The sequence below is a fragment of the Podarcis liolepis genome (assembly GCF_965112155.1).
Source record: "Podarcis liolepis genome assembly, chromosome: 8".
Taxonomy (NCBI): domain Eukaryota; kingdom Metazoa; phylum Chordata; class Lepidosauria; order Squamata; family Lacertidae; genus Podarcis; species Podarcis liolepis.
This window is the reverse complement of record NC_139560.1, coordinates 75,001,280-75,014,899: the sequence shown is the minus strand read 5'-3', so window position 1 is coordinate 75,014,899 and position 13,620 is coordinate 75,001,280. Positions and strand designations below refer to the sequence as shown.

The following is a 13,620-nucleotide window of genomic DNA, read 5'->3' as shown; positions in this document are numbered from 1 at the left end:
CCTTCCCCAACTGGCACACTCCATAAGTTTTAGACTACAACTCCCATCACCCCAACCCAGAACAGCCATGCTGGGGTTGATGGGAGTTGTGGTTCAAAACATCTGGACAGCAGCAAGGGAGGACTGCTTTACTAGAAGGAATTCATCAACCTCCAAGTTAAGACAATATATAAATACTATTAACATTTAAACAATGAATATAAAAAGAACTGGCAGCAGAGGCAATGTTATCCTTCGATCAATTTCTTTAAAACCAATGCTTAAAAAACAAAATGCTTTCAATGATATAGGTGTTTTCTTCCATGAACATGCCCTCGGTGTTCAAGTAACTTGAATAGACTGGAATATCCAAATTCTCAGAGCTTGCTTGGCAGATTTTCTTAACAGATAGACACAGTCTATATTCTTGAAAGTCATTTAGAAGGTTCAATAACATAGCAGCATCCACATTCTTCTCAGTGTAGCCTGGTATCCCAAAGATGAATTGGAAAGCCCAAGTATCTCCTAAAAAGCTATGGAATGCTGCAAACTGGACATAAACTCAGCCTCACACTCTGCAGGCGAGCCAGTAATGTTCCATGCCACAATGAAATTGTATCTTTACAGAGACTATGAAAAAGAAAGACTGCAATGTGAGAGGAACAGAGGCTATCCTCAAGGCAGAACAGGGGCTGGCAAACTACTCTTCTACAGAGGAAGTCAGAGAAGACAATTAGAGCTGGAAAAAACACACACAGACACTACAACAGCCTTCTTTTCTGAATTTGACTGGATTTAAGCATCATTTATTCTCAACAAATTTAGTTTATTTTGATTTGGTTGATTGAAAAATGTATTTTTTTTAGCTCATTGCTTCCTGTACAAGGTTAAAAAATGCAAATAAATGTAACAGTATAAAGGCTGGTTCACATGGTAACAGTATAATGACTGCAATAACACTTTATGAAGAAGTTATCATGTAGTGTTATAAGTCTTCAAACCAACTCAGGAGCAACACTTTACAATGAAGTCAGGTCACACATTCAACAACAAGTTATCACATACAGCAGCTTTCCCTAGCCTAGTGCCTTTCAGATGCTTTGAACTAAAATTCCCATCTGACCCAACTAACCCATCTGACCCACGCTGGCTAGATCTGATGGGAGTTGTAGTCCCAAACATCTGGAGGGCACCAGGTTGGGGAAGACTGGTGCAGAGAACTGAAATGTTGTATATGCATGGGTGACCTATGGGGCAGATTCAACTAAACTCTTGCACTAGTGGAAGCCAGAGCAATGAGTCCTGCTAACACAACTGGGGCTAACCATCTCACCTCCCTACACCAGCTCTAGAAGGTCAGGAGAACCCCCAGAACACCACATGGGGATAGGAGAGGGGAGATCATTCCATCTGGTAAGCAGAAATCAGCAACACTTAGTTCCACTCCTTGAATTTACAAGAATTTCCCTCTGCCTTTCTCTTTCTACAATTCTCCAGCCACTTATGGTCAAACTTTCTGTGGCGACTGGCCATGTCGGCTGTTTATGTTCTCAAGTGAAATTTAGTATGAACTAGCAAAAAAACGAAGATCATGGGCACTGGGCCCATCACCTCCTGGCAAATAGAAGGGGAAGAAATGGAGGCAGTGAGAGATTTTACTTTCTTGGGCTCCATGATCACTGCAGATGGTGACAGCAGCCACGAAATTAAAAGACGCCTGCTCCTTGGGAGAAAAGCAATGACAAACCTAGACAGCATCTTAAAAAGTAGAGACATCACCTTGCCAACAATGGTCCGTATAGTAAAAGCTATGGTCATCCCAGTAGTGATGTATGGAAGTGAGAGCTGGATCATAAAGAAGGCTGATCGCCAAAGAATTGATGCTTTTGAATTATGGTGCTGGAGTCCCATGGACTGCAAGAAGATCAAACCTATCCATTCTTAAGAAAATCAGCCCTGAGTGATACTGGAAGGACAGATCATGAAGCTGAGGCTCCAATACTTTGGCCACCACATGAGAAGAGAAGACTCCCTGGAGGGCACAAGGAGAAGGGGACGACAGAGGACAAGATGATTGGATAGTGTTCTCGAAGCTACCAGCATGAGTTTGACCAAAGTGCGGGAGGCAGTGGAAGACAGAAGTGCCTGATGTGCTCTGGTCCATGGGGTCATGAAGAGTCGGACACGATTAAACGACTAAACAACAACAACAAGCAAAGCAACCATGTGATAGGCAGGAAAGTGTTTGTATCCTACAAGAATACCACTGAGATGTAGCCCATCTTTGTGTGCCCTGGATACAGAGGCAAATTAGGCACTCTCACCCATTCTGTGGGACCTAGATCCCTATCTGTAAGAGTAGCTGTCCAGCACCAGAAGAAGAGGGATACACTTAGAGAACCTAATGGGTTGGGATCTAAACCTGGTCCCTGTGCTTGATGACCCCAGCAGTTAAGAATCAAGCATACTTCTAATGGTATAATACTGTCCCTTCATCTGTCCAATGAGGCTGAATGTTGGAAGATTTAGGACAGTACTTCTTCATGCAGTGCATAGTCAAACTATGAGACTCATTCCCTCAGGAGACAGTGATGGTCACCAACTTGGATGGCTTTGAATGAGGATTAGCTAAATTCATGGAGGAGAGGGCTATTTCATTGGCTAATAGCCATGATGTAGCCATGCTAGGCCTCCACAGTTGGAGTCAGCAACGCTTCCCACTACCAATTGCTGGAAACCACAGGAGGGGTGAGTGCTTTTGTGCTCATATTCTGCTTCCTGGTTTCCCTCAGGCATCTGGTTGGCCACTGTGAGAACAGGATACTAGACTAGATATAGGGCCTGATCCAGCAGGCTATTCTTATGTTCTTGCATCCATAGCTCCACAACAGGTTATGTTTATGGGCATGGCTTTAAGAAAAGTGGGGTAGAATGTTGCAAATTGGAGGAAGCACACAATATATTAATTGGCCATGGTGAGATAGAAGAAGAAGGAAGGAAGGAAGAAGGAGTTTGGATTTTATATCCCATTTTATCACTACCCTTAGGAGTCTCAAAGCGGCAAACAATCTCCTTTTCCCTTCCTCCCCCATAACAAACACTCTGTGAGGTGAGTGAGGCTGAGAGACTTCAGAGAAGTGTGACTAGCCCAAGGTCACCCAGCAGCTGCACGTGGAGGAGCAGGGAATCGAACCAGGTTCACCAGATTACAAGTCCACCGCTCTTAACCACTACACCACACTGGTTACAATGTGTTACACCACACAATGTGTTACACCAATGTGTTACACCACACAATGTGTTACACCAATGTGTTACACCACACTGGTTACAAGCAAACTTTGGTAAACTAAGTGTTAAAGTCCATCAGTGCTACCTGCTAAAACAAAGGTGGGTGGGAAATGGGCTCTTCTACAGTGCCTGCAGGAGCAAGTATCTCAAGCACCACAATATATCACTTCATACTATGTAATACTGCGCAACAATTAGACAAAGTGGAAAGCCAGAGGCAGCAATAAGGCTCTGTGCCATGCTCCACTAACTCCTCATAAAATGAACACTTCAAAGTGCACAGAAAACACTTTTTAAAAATTGTGCAGGGTTGCTTTAATCTGAGACATGCACTCCACATTGCCTGGAAATAAAGCAGGTGCATTAAAAAGGGAAAAGGAACAGGAACAGAGGAGTGAAGCTTGTTGAAATATTCTCTCTGTTTACTAGCATTTAGCTGCTAAGCAAACCATGTAGTATAATTCCTAATGCAGTCTGCAAAATGCCAAGATCACTCGAAGCTTTCTATCACTCATCAGTCACAGCAATGGTTAATGAACAGTATTACAATGGAGAGGATCAGTGCCATTGGATACAAAATACTCAAGTTTAATTTCCAGTCATCTCCCATTACAAGGTATGCTTTCTCAATACACCCCCCCCCAATATAGAATATCTTCTAGAAACTGTTGTAGCACCAAGTGAAGATATTTGATGTATTTATTTATTCAATTTATGTCCTATATGTGTTGTACCTTTTACAGTCATGTGAAGGTGTAACTCCCAAATTTTCTGCGCTTGAAGAGCATTCAAAATATATTTGTGTTGCTGACTTGTTGAAATCCTGGCTGTTAACATTGCTGGACCCCTAGGCAGAACAGCAATTCCCCATAGCCCCCCCCCCCCCCAAGCCAAGGCACATTGTGCCTAAGGCTGAAAATTTCAAAGCTACCTCTCTCTGAGGATAAAGAAATAAATAAAAATATATTAAATAACTAAAAATAATCTGTCCTTTTATTACATCAACAACCAGCTGTCTGACTGAGGCAGTAGTATGTCCGATAGTGGGGCTGGCCCACTCTGTTAAGAACTTGTGAAAAACAGGTGAAATTTTGTTCAAATGTTGCCTGATCTAAACAACAAAGGGAATTTCATATGAATATATTAAACTCTTGCAGGGGTGGGGGTGGCAAATCCATTCGTTTGCATTTACTTCTAGTAATTGTTATTCTGACTATACCAAGTAGCCTTTAAAGTCTGACGTAAAACCAGATCAAAACCCCTCTGAAGACTTCCTGTTCCAGATATAGCAAGTGAAGGCAACATTATGACTAGAGGGAACATTCCCTTTAAATAGTTGCTCAAGGTAATGGTTTGTCTGTGAGAGTGTTTTGCTGTCGATGTATATTTAACATCGAACAGAAGCACTTCCATCTATCGGGTAAAGCAGTGGCTTCCAACCTTCTCATGGCTGAAGAACCCTTGTGGCCAGTTGTGATAGCCTGAGAAATCCTAACCCCCTCTCTTCACCATTAACCCAACACAAAAAGAAAAGAGAGAGGAAACACTGGTGATAAGCGGTATATTGAAAATTCAAAAGGCAAATTGGTACTAATTCATGATACATCTATTCAAGATGGCTGAACAATTGAAAATTAGAAAGTTTCAAAGATGTTATTCAGTGAGTTTATCCTCAAGAGTTCAGCGAAGTACTCTGGTATAAAGACTGGATGACCCCAAACCAGAGAAAGTTGGTCAGACTGAAATCCCATCAATTTTAATGAAGTATAAGTACAAATACTTTTCTTTGAACTGAGGTCAAAACACATGTTAAATATTGTATCCTAAACAACTCATATGGCTTTCCTCCTAATTTAATAGGTGTCAATTCCTGTTTGCGCATGAAACATTTTAAATTAACTTGTAGAAGATGAAAAGTCTTCCATGTGAATATCCAGATTTTCACAAAGCTTCTTCCAATTCAAAGGAAAATCATGTTATGCCTGGTCATCCTACTATGTACTTATTTATTTAGAAAACTCATATGCCACACTTTGTCAAAAGACCACTGGGTGATTTACAGCATAGAACACAAACGTCAATATGTAACATATCATAATTCCTTTCCAGGCAAGTAATTTTCCTCAAAATTAAGATTCGGCTCAAGCAAAACCACACAATATACAGAGATGCCACTAGATGTCACCTGTAGCAAATTGGGAGAGTTCCACTCAGATAAATCATCTGCAAGAATTTCAAGGAGTGGAAGGTAAAATAATGTTTCAGTAACATCAAGATCAACATGTATCAGCAGCATTTATTGGTCAGAGGATCGGCACACTTTGCTGCAAATCTGAACTATTCTATCAAACCAGAACACAATCAAAGAGAGGGAACATGATACATGTTTAATGTTATAGTGCAAGCTTTTCAAACCTAGTGCTCTCCAAATGTTTCAGACAACTCTCAACAACTCCAGCCATAATGGTCAAGGGTCAGGGATTACAAAGGCCATAGACCAAAGCATATGGAAGGCACCTGGTTGAGGAAGGCGGTTCCAGTGGTTAGACATCACTACAGGATTGGGCTGTGGAGTTTTGAAGGTATGAAGATCATGAGAGTCTTAATCTCAGGGTTGAGGGTTCAAGCCCCACACTGGGATTCATGCATTGCAGGGAGTTGGACTCGGTGACCCCCTCCCGATCCCTTTCAACTCTACAATTCTGTTATTTCTAATTTCTATGAATTAAGGTTTTTAAAGTGTAACCTTAAAAACAAGCAATTGACCCTGAGGATTGTTACAGCACTGTCTTAATAATAATAATAACAACAACAGCAACAACAATAATAATAAATTATTATTATTACCCCGCCCATCTGGTTGAGTTTCCCCAGCCATCTGGGTGGCTCCCAATCGAGTGTTACAAACAATACAATATTAAACATTGGAAACTTCCTTAAACAGGGCTGCCTTCAGATGTCTTTTAAAAATAGGATAGCTGCTTATTTCCTTGATATCTGATGGGAGGACATTCCACAGGGAGGGTGCCACTACCAAGAAGGCACTCTGTCTGGTTCCCTGTAACCTCACTTCTCGCAATGAGGGAACCGCCAGAAGGCCCTCGGCGCTGGATCTCAGTGTCTGGGCTGAAAGATGGGGGTGAAGACGCTCCTTCAGGTATACAGGACAGAGGCCGTTTAGGGCTTTAAAGGTCAGCACCAACACTTTGAATTGTGCTCAGAAATGTACTGGGAGCCAATGCAGATACCTCAGGACTGGTGTTATGTGGTCCTGGCGGCCACTCCCAGTCACCAGTCTAGCTGCCGCATTCTGGATTAATTGCAGTTTCTGGGTCACCTTCAAAGGTAGCCCCACATAAACCCGTTCCAAAGTAAACCCATTCCAAACCTAATCCAAAGGGAAACAATCAAACAGCATTCCATGGGGCAATAAAATTAAGGATACAAAATGTATTGCTGAACTCTCATGAGTATCTGCTTCAGAAATGTCCTAATAAAACAACCAGGGCACACAAAGTGGATTACGAGAAATGTTCATTAATTGTTTGTTGGATTAGTGTCATCCTTCAATAGCTCTCTCGTCAGAAGCCAAGTGGCTTGAAGCCAGCACTGTAATCAGATACAGAGCACAGCTTGATACTGATATGACACAGAGCTCATGGAATTTGCATCTCATAGCTAATGAGAGCCATTAGGATGGATAAAACATATCAAATGAGGCACCAGAGTCATCTTTTTCATAAACCTTCAGCCTTGAACATACAAAGTAGCCTCCCACTGTTTGACTCTCAGTCCACCTAGCTCAGTGGAGTCTACTTATAAGTGACAACAGCGTTTCAAGTCCTAGCTATCCAAAGTCTTCTTCCCACCTTTGCTGTGCAAGATCCTTGTAAGTGGAGGTGTCAGAGATTGCAACTAGAACTTTAAGTTTGAACATCATGTGCTATGCCCTCTCCCAATATAACACTGCTTTAAATCAGCCTCCCACAACCAAATACCCTCCAGATATTTTGAACCATAACACCCAAAATATCTGGAGGCCACCAAGGTTGGTAGGAAGCCTGAACAATGTTCTGTCTAGTCCAAAGCACTCCATCTCCACTCTCATCACTGGCTCAACTCTCTAAAGGCCAAAGTTCTTTCCCAGATAACCTTGACAGTCCATAATATGAGTTGAACCTCATATTTTCAACACAGAGGACATTTTTGATGGCCCCTTGCATGGCTAAAAATACATATGGAAATAGTTCCACAACAAGATAAACAGAGACAAGTGCTACAACATAGTATCTCTTCTAATATATAAATGTAAGAACTTGGGGCTTTGTGCCTAAACTATACATGACTGTGAAAAGACTCTGGCCAAGAACTGCCAAAGTTTTACCATAGAGGAAAAAATATTTCAAAAGAATTACTAAGTGCAAACCAACAGAGTCAGAAGAAAGAGCTGGAAAGCATGCTGATGTACTCATACATGAATTTTGTCAGGTGAAAAGCAGCCGGTATAATAAAACCAGCATGCAGAATGAGAAACTAAAGAAAATTTCCTAGCACTAGTGGTAGATTTTAAAAATAACTCTTTTTAAAATCCCCTTTATCTTAACAAGCACTAGCGTATCTAATGACATGGAAGCTGACATTGTATGCTCTGTTGAACTCATAACTAAAATTTGATGAATTATAATACTGAAATCCAAGAAAGCAAGTATAAAAGGAGGAAAAAGAAAGGAGAGGAAAGCTGAACGAAAGACAATTAGAGTGGAATAGCTAGCATACCTTCAGATAAGTTAATTGCATTTTAACTTATCATCTCTTTGTCTATATCAAAGTGAAAAGTCCAGCAGTCCAAGGGCAGCTAACTCTGTAAACTTTACAAAATTGAGGTCACAATTTCCATTTATTCATTAAGGAGCCCTTCATTTTCCTCACAAGCGATTGGTCAATGAACTCTGGGTTGTATCCAACAAAATTTTACTCAGAAAAGATACAGTGAAATTAATTGACCTAAGTTAGTCTCTTTCACTAATTTGAATAGGTGTACCCTGAGCATGGCTCACATTGGATACAACGGTGTGTGTGTGTGTGTGTGTGTGTGTGTGTGTGTGTGTGTGTCTTCTTTGGGGGGAAATCATAGCATATAATTACTAACAAAAATCATAATTAAATTGTTGTATATATTAGGAAAGTTAAGAGATCCAGTTTCCTTGTAAGGCAGGCAGATAAACTCCAGAATCAAGTAGTTTACTCAAAAGCAGAACCCAGCACACGGCACAAAAAATGGCTATAATAACTGGGGGTAAAAATGTTAGTTTGTCAATAGGTAAAGGTGAAGGTAAAGGTACCCCTGCCCGTACGGGCCACTCGTGTCTGACTCTAGGGTTGTGCGCCCATCTCACTTAAGAGGCCGGGGGGCAGCGCTGTCCGGAGACACTTCCAGGTCACGTGGCCAGCGTGACGAAGCTGCTCTGGTGAGCCATCACCAGCGCAGCATACGGAAACGCCATTTACCTTCCCGCTATAAAGCGGTACCTATTTATCTACTTGCACTTAAGGATGCTTTCAAACTGCTAGGTGGGCAGGAGCTGGGACCGAAAGACGGGAGCTCACCCCACCGCGGGGATTCGAACCGCTGACCATGCGATCGGCAAGCCCTAGGCACTGAGGTTTTACCCACAGCGCCACCCGCTGTCAATACTATGCTGATACTATGTCAATACTATGTTGATACTATATCAATACTATGTTGCAATTAGCCACTATGAGCAATTTCCCTACGGAAAAATGATATGGAAATTTGGTGGTGTTTTCTGAAGCAAACATATTACAATTCCAAAGAAAGGCAAAAAGACTTCCAAAAACGCCAGTAAAATTGTTCTTTGCATCCTTAAGGCTGTCACTAAAAATAATCTGAAAATGACATTTGATGCAAATTTGGATGTTTCTTCTCATGCAGAACATCTTATTTTAAAATATCTAAAAGTGTTTCAGTTACTAGTGACAGATTACCGTATTTTTTGCTCTATAAGACGCACCAGACCATAAGATGCACCTAGTTTTTGGAGGAGGAAAACAAGAAAAAAAATATTCTGAATCTCAGAAGCCAGAACAGCAAGAGGGATCGCTGCACAGCGAAAGCAGTGATCCCTCTTGCTGTTCTGGCTTCTGGGATAGCTGCGCAGCCTGCATTCGCTCCATAAGACACACACACATTTCCCCTTACTTTTTAGGAGGGAAAAAGTGAGTCTTATAGAGCAAAAAATATGGTAATCCCCCTCAGGTAAAATCAAAGGTAAGCTCATCTAATATGAGCAATCTCACTTGCCCAGGTAAAAATTGCTTGGTTTTCTCCTCCTCCTGCAATGTGCAAAATTGGAGCAGTGCAAACATACTTGCAGGGATGGCAGATAGGCTCCATGGGCACAGGTGCATTGTCCCAGCCTCCCAACCTCATGTCCCATCCTGGCTTGCAGCAAGGAACAAGCTCATGAAAAAATCCTAGATGCAAGGAACTGCTGGACATGTAGCCCCCATAGTATCCAGTCAAACCCACTGAACACTCAGGTGCCCTTGAAAATCGTGGATCCTTCGGTTCCTTGACGACCTGGGCATGCCCAGAAGCTCAGCTAACATTCAAAACCAGAACACACCTCTCAGGAGCTGATTCAGAATGCAGCCAAGCCTTAAGAGCTGGAGATTTGTGTTCCAGACCAAATAATAATGAGTTCTGGCAACATCAGTGTCAAGAATACTAGCCATACTTCTTGGGAGGGTTTTACACATTCCAAGTGTAATAAGAGAATGACAGGAACTATTGGCTATGTTGTAACTTGACAATAGATAAAAGCGGGGTATTGTTAGACAGCAAATATTTCTGACTTTTGGTGCGTGAAAATGTGTCTTAGAATCTTAAAAATGGGATCCTGCAAAATTTCATGCTAATCCTTCAGCTATGTTGATAAAACCATACATAGAAGATATGCTTTAATTAATATCTACCTATCTATCTACACATACAAACACCATTAAAAGTTAGAAACGTATCTAACAATACTTTCCCACACTGTTAAAGTAAACCAGAAAATAATTTCCAACCTTTTCATAATAAAAGGATTAGGTTACTGCAGCATATATCCATTACAGATTTGCATACCTTTTGCTAAAAGGGTTTACTGTAATCTTAGCTTGGTTTGTTTACCCTCCGAATTCGCTTATTTAGAGCGTTTGTTTACCCTCAACATTCAATTGTTTAGAGACAGCTACACAATCTTTATTTTTTTAAAAAGAAAAATCCCTCCCACTTCCCGTAGGATCCAGAACAAACAAGCAAACCTACTAGCACACTAAAGACATAATGATAGGTTTAATCTTTCACCTAAGCCGGAAGAAGCAATGCAATTTTCATTTTAGGGAAAGAAAGTTGATTCAGATTTGGAGACTTAAAACCCTAATCTTAAAACATTTGCATCATTATGCAACTCCATCATAACATCCCCGCAACACTGGCATGATTTCATGGTTTGGGGCTTCAAGCTGATGCCTTGTCTTAAACTCTGTTATGCTAAGTTGTGCAGAATGAATCTTTGAATATTGCATATTTGTCTGATTGTTTACAAAAGTCCAAGCTGTTGCACACAACCAAGCTACGTCTTTTAACCATTAAGCACATGCTCTTCCATTGAAAAAGGGACTGATGGTGGGGAAAAGTGTGGATTTTGTGGGGAGGCGGAAGCTGCTCTTCTGCAGGACACTTGGGTCACCAGAGACAAAGAATAGTTTTAACTTCCACATCACTAATGCCTCTGGATTCACAAGTTTATGTTCTGTCTCCTCCATATCAGTAAGCAATGCCATTAACACACATGGGAGAAAAGTAAAAAATACAGCTAAGACTCCATTACAGTGAAGGAAAACCCTCATATCTATCTCTGCATTGGGCACATTAAACACAATGTGCCAGTGCTTTGAACATCTTTCTACACATGTGGGATCTTACAATATATACGACCTCTCTCCATTCATCATAATGGCAGGCATTTGGCTTCTTGAGAGCTTTCTTTGTATGCTCCTAATGCCAATAAACCCATCATAAAATGTTTTGCCTGATACTTATAAGTGAACAACTTTACAAATTCTGTCACCACACTACTCAATACACCATCTATTACTGTTTAAAAATAAGTATAAAGTGATGCATTGTTTAACAGTAAGCAAAATGATGCATTTGGTTTGAGCCCAGGAATATATGCCATATGGAATGGACAAAATTGCCTAGTTCTTCTTTTGTAGGAGACTATATGAAGAGATGAAGCTGTCTTATAGAATCAAAATTTTGATCCACCTAGCCAAGTACAGTGCAAGTAGATATATAGGTACTGCTGCGGTGGGAAGGTAAATGGCATTTCTGTGTGCTCTGGCATCCATCACAGTGTTCCATTGCACCAGAAGCAGTTTGGTCATGCTGGCCACATGACTCGGAAAGCTGTCTGTGGACAAACACCAGCTCCCTCGGCCTGAAAAATGAGATGAGCGTTGCACCCCATGGCCACCTTTGCCTGGACTTAACCATCCAGGGGTCCTTTAACTTTTACCTTTACTCTATGAGTAGTCTAGAAAGGTCCCAAGCAGGTGTCATCCCAATTCCTCCTGAGATCCTTTTAATGTAAGATACTAAAGATTCAGCATGTGCTCTACCAGTAAACTATTATTCCTTTCTCAACTTGATTAGTAGTTTTGATACCAAACATAGGAGCCAACTCCTAGGGGGCTGAGGTCCCTTCGGCCTCCTCCAATAAAATATTTGAGAAGGGGCCAGCCCTCCCAAAGTTAATGGGCCTTGACATTCATGTACCACATTTTGTGATCGGTTATACGGGGCAGGCCTTACCTGGGCCCTCCAATATTTCATTCAAGTTGGCACCCCTGCTAACAAAGTTGTATCACTCCCAAGCAAACTCTGGTGGTGAGAATCAGTAGGATTGTAGCCAGCCAGAGGCACTGAGAAACAACAGATAAGTAAAAGCATCTTTGGGGCAATGCCAAGGTTTTCCAAAGTACCATCAACCAATCAATAGTCCCCTCCCCAAAAGTAGCCCAATGAAGAGCGATCCTGTTGAGATTTAGCTAGAAAATGAAAACAGAAAACCGTGGGTGGTTGGGTGGGTGAGTTGGAATACAGAAGAGCATGTCTGGCAGGCTGATACCCTAAATTTTGTTCCAGCTCCCGCTGGTCATTAATATTAAGCAGGTAAGTCACGACAAGTCTCTGAGTTTCAGTAACCCTTTCTATTGTTAGCGTATATGTGGGACATTTGTTTTTACCCAACTTTACTTTGTTGAAGAAATTGTGATTACATTTGACCTACCATGCTTCAATAATAAAAATGTGTAAGCTCCAACACTTCTCATTTTTAATAACGGATCGAGGAAGTTTTCCATAGTACAGCTTTATGAAGACTACAAATTTCCCACCTCACGGTTTCCCCACCTCCACCCCATACTATTTTTAGTTAACTGAAGATCTATGAATATACTAGCATACCTTACTACATTGTTCGCGCTGTCTGGGTCTTGCGCTGTAACTGTGCCCACCGCAGTCCCAATTTCGGCGTTTTCGTAAACATCCATGACATAGGAAGGCAAAGTGAACAAAGGAGGCTCATCCACGTCCCCAACAATGATCTTCAACATAGTTACATCTTTAAAAGGTCCTAAGTGTGAGAAGCGGAAATCGAGGTGGGTATTTGCTCCTTCTATATTAAGAGTATAGGATTTCTTTTTTTCATAGTTCAGTGGCTGTGGGAAGAAAAGAAATTTGACATTACCACTGTGAGTTTGGGTTTGAGTTATTTCACAAAACGCATTATTTCGCTGCCTTATTTCCACCATCAGAGAGGGGTTTTCCAGCCTCAGAATTGCTTGTGTAATATAGTTTGAACAGACTTGATCACAGCATCCTTTACTGCACTTTACCTGTAGCACCTTTATACTGTATTGTAGTGGCAGGCTTTGGTAATGCTGAGTTTAACCCCTTCACTTCCTGTAGCTTGAAACTATGTACTAAGTGCATAACGGCATCTGACTCCTGGAAATAAATGAACACTCTTGAGTTTGCAATGAGATAACCACCTGCACCTGACTCGTGAAAAAGACGCGTGCACTGCCCCCCATATTTTATTTGAATTGGCACCCCTTGCTACAGTGGCAAGGCACAAACTATTAAAGTGAAACAGTTTTACAGCAATATCTATTGGACTAATGCAGAATATATCTGAAATTAAATCGGGCAGATGTAATTAATGGATGCTTAGGCCTGTAAGGATGCTGGGTGGCCCAATTACAATGCTTCTGTAC

General features: G+C 41.3%; 1 protein-coding gene across 3 annotated transcripts in view; it reads right to left on the bottom strand.

Annotated features, from left to right (window-relative positions):
* Nucleotides 1–13,620, bottom strand: part of CDH18 (cadherin 18) — a 632,508-nt gene that overhangs the window by 55,167 nt on the left and 563,721 nt on the right. For all 3 annotated transcript variants that reach the window (XM_083519276.1, XM_083519278.1, XM_083519277.1), the window contains one exon: nucleotides 12,809–13,062. In XM_083519276.1, the coding sequence (XP_083375402.1) occupies nucleotides 12,809–13,062 (254 nt within the window). The remainder of the gene's footprint in view (nucleotides 1–12,808; nucleotides 13,063–13,620) is intronic.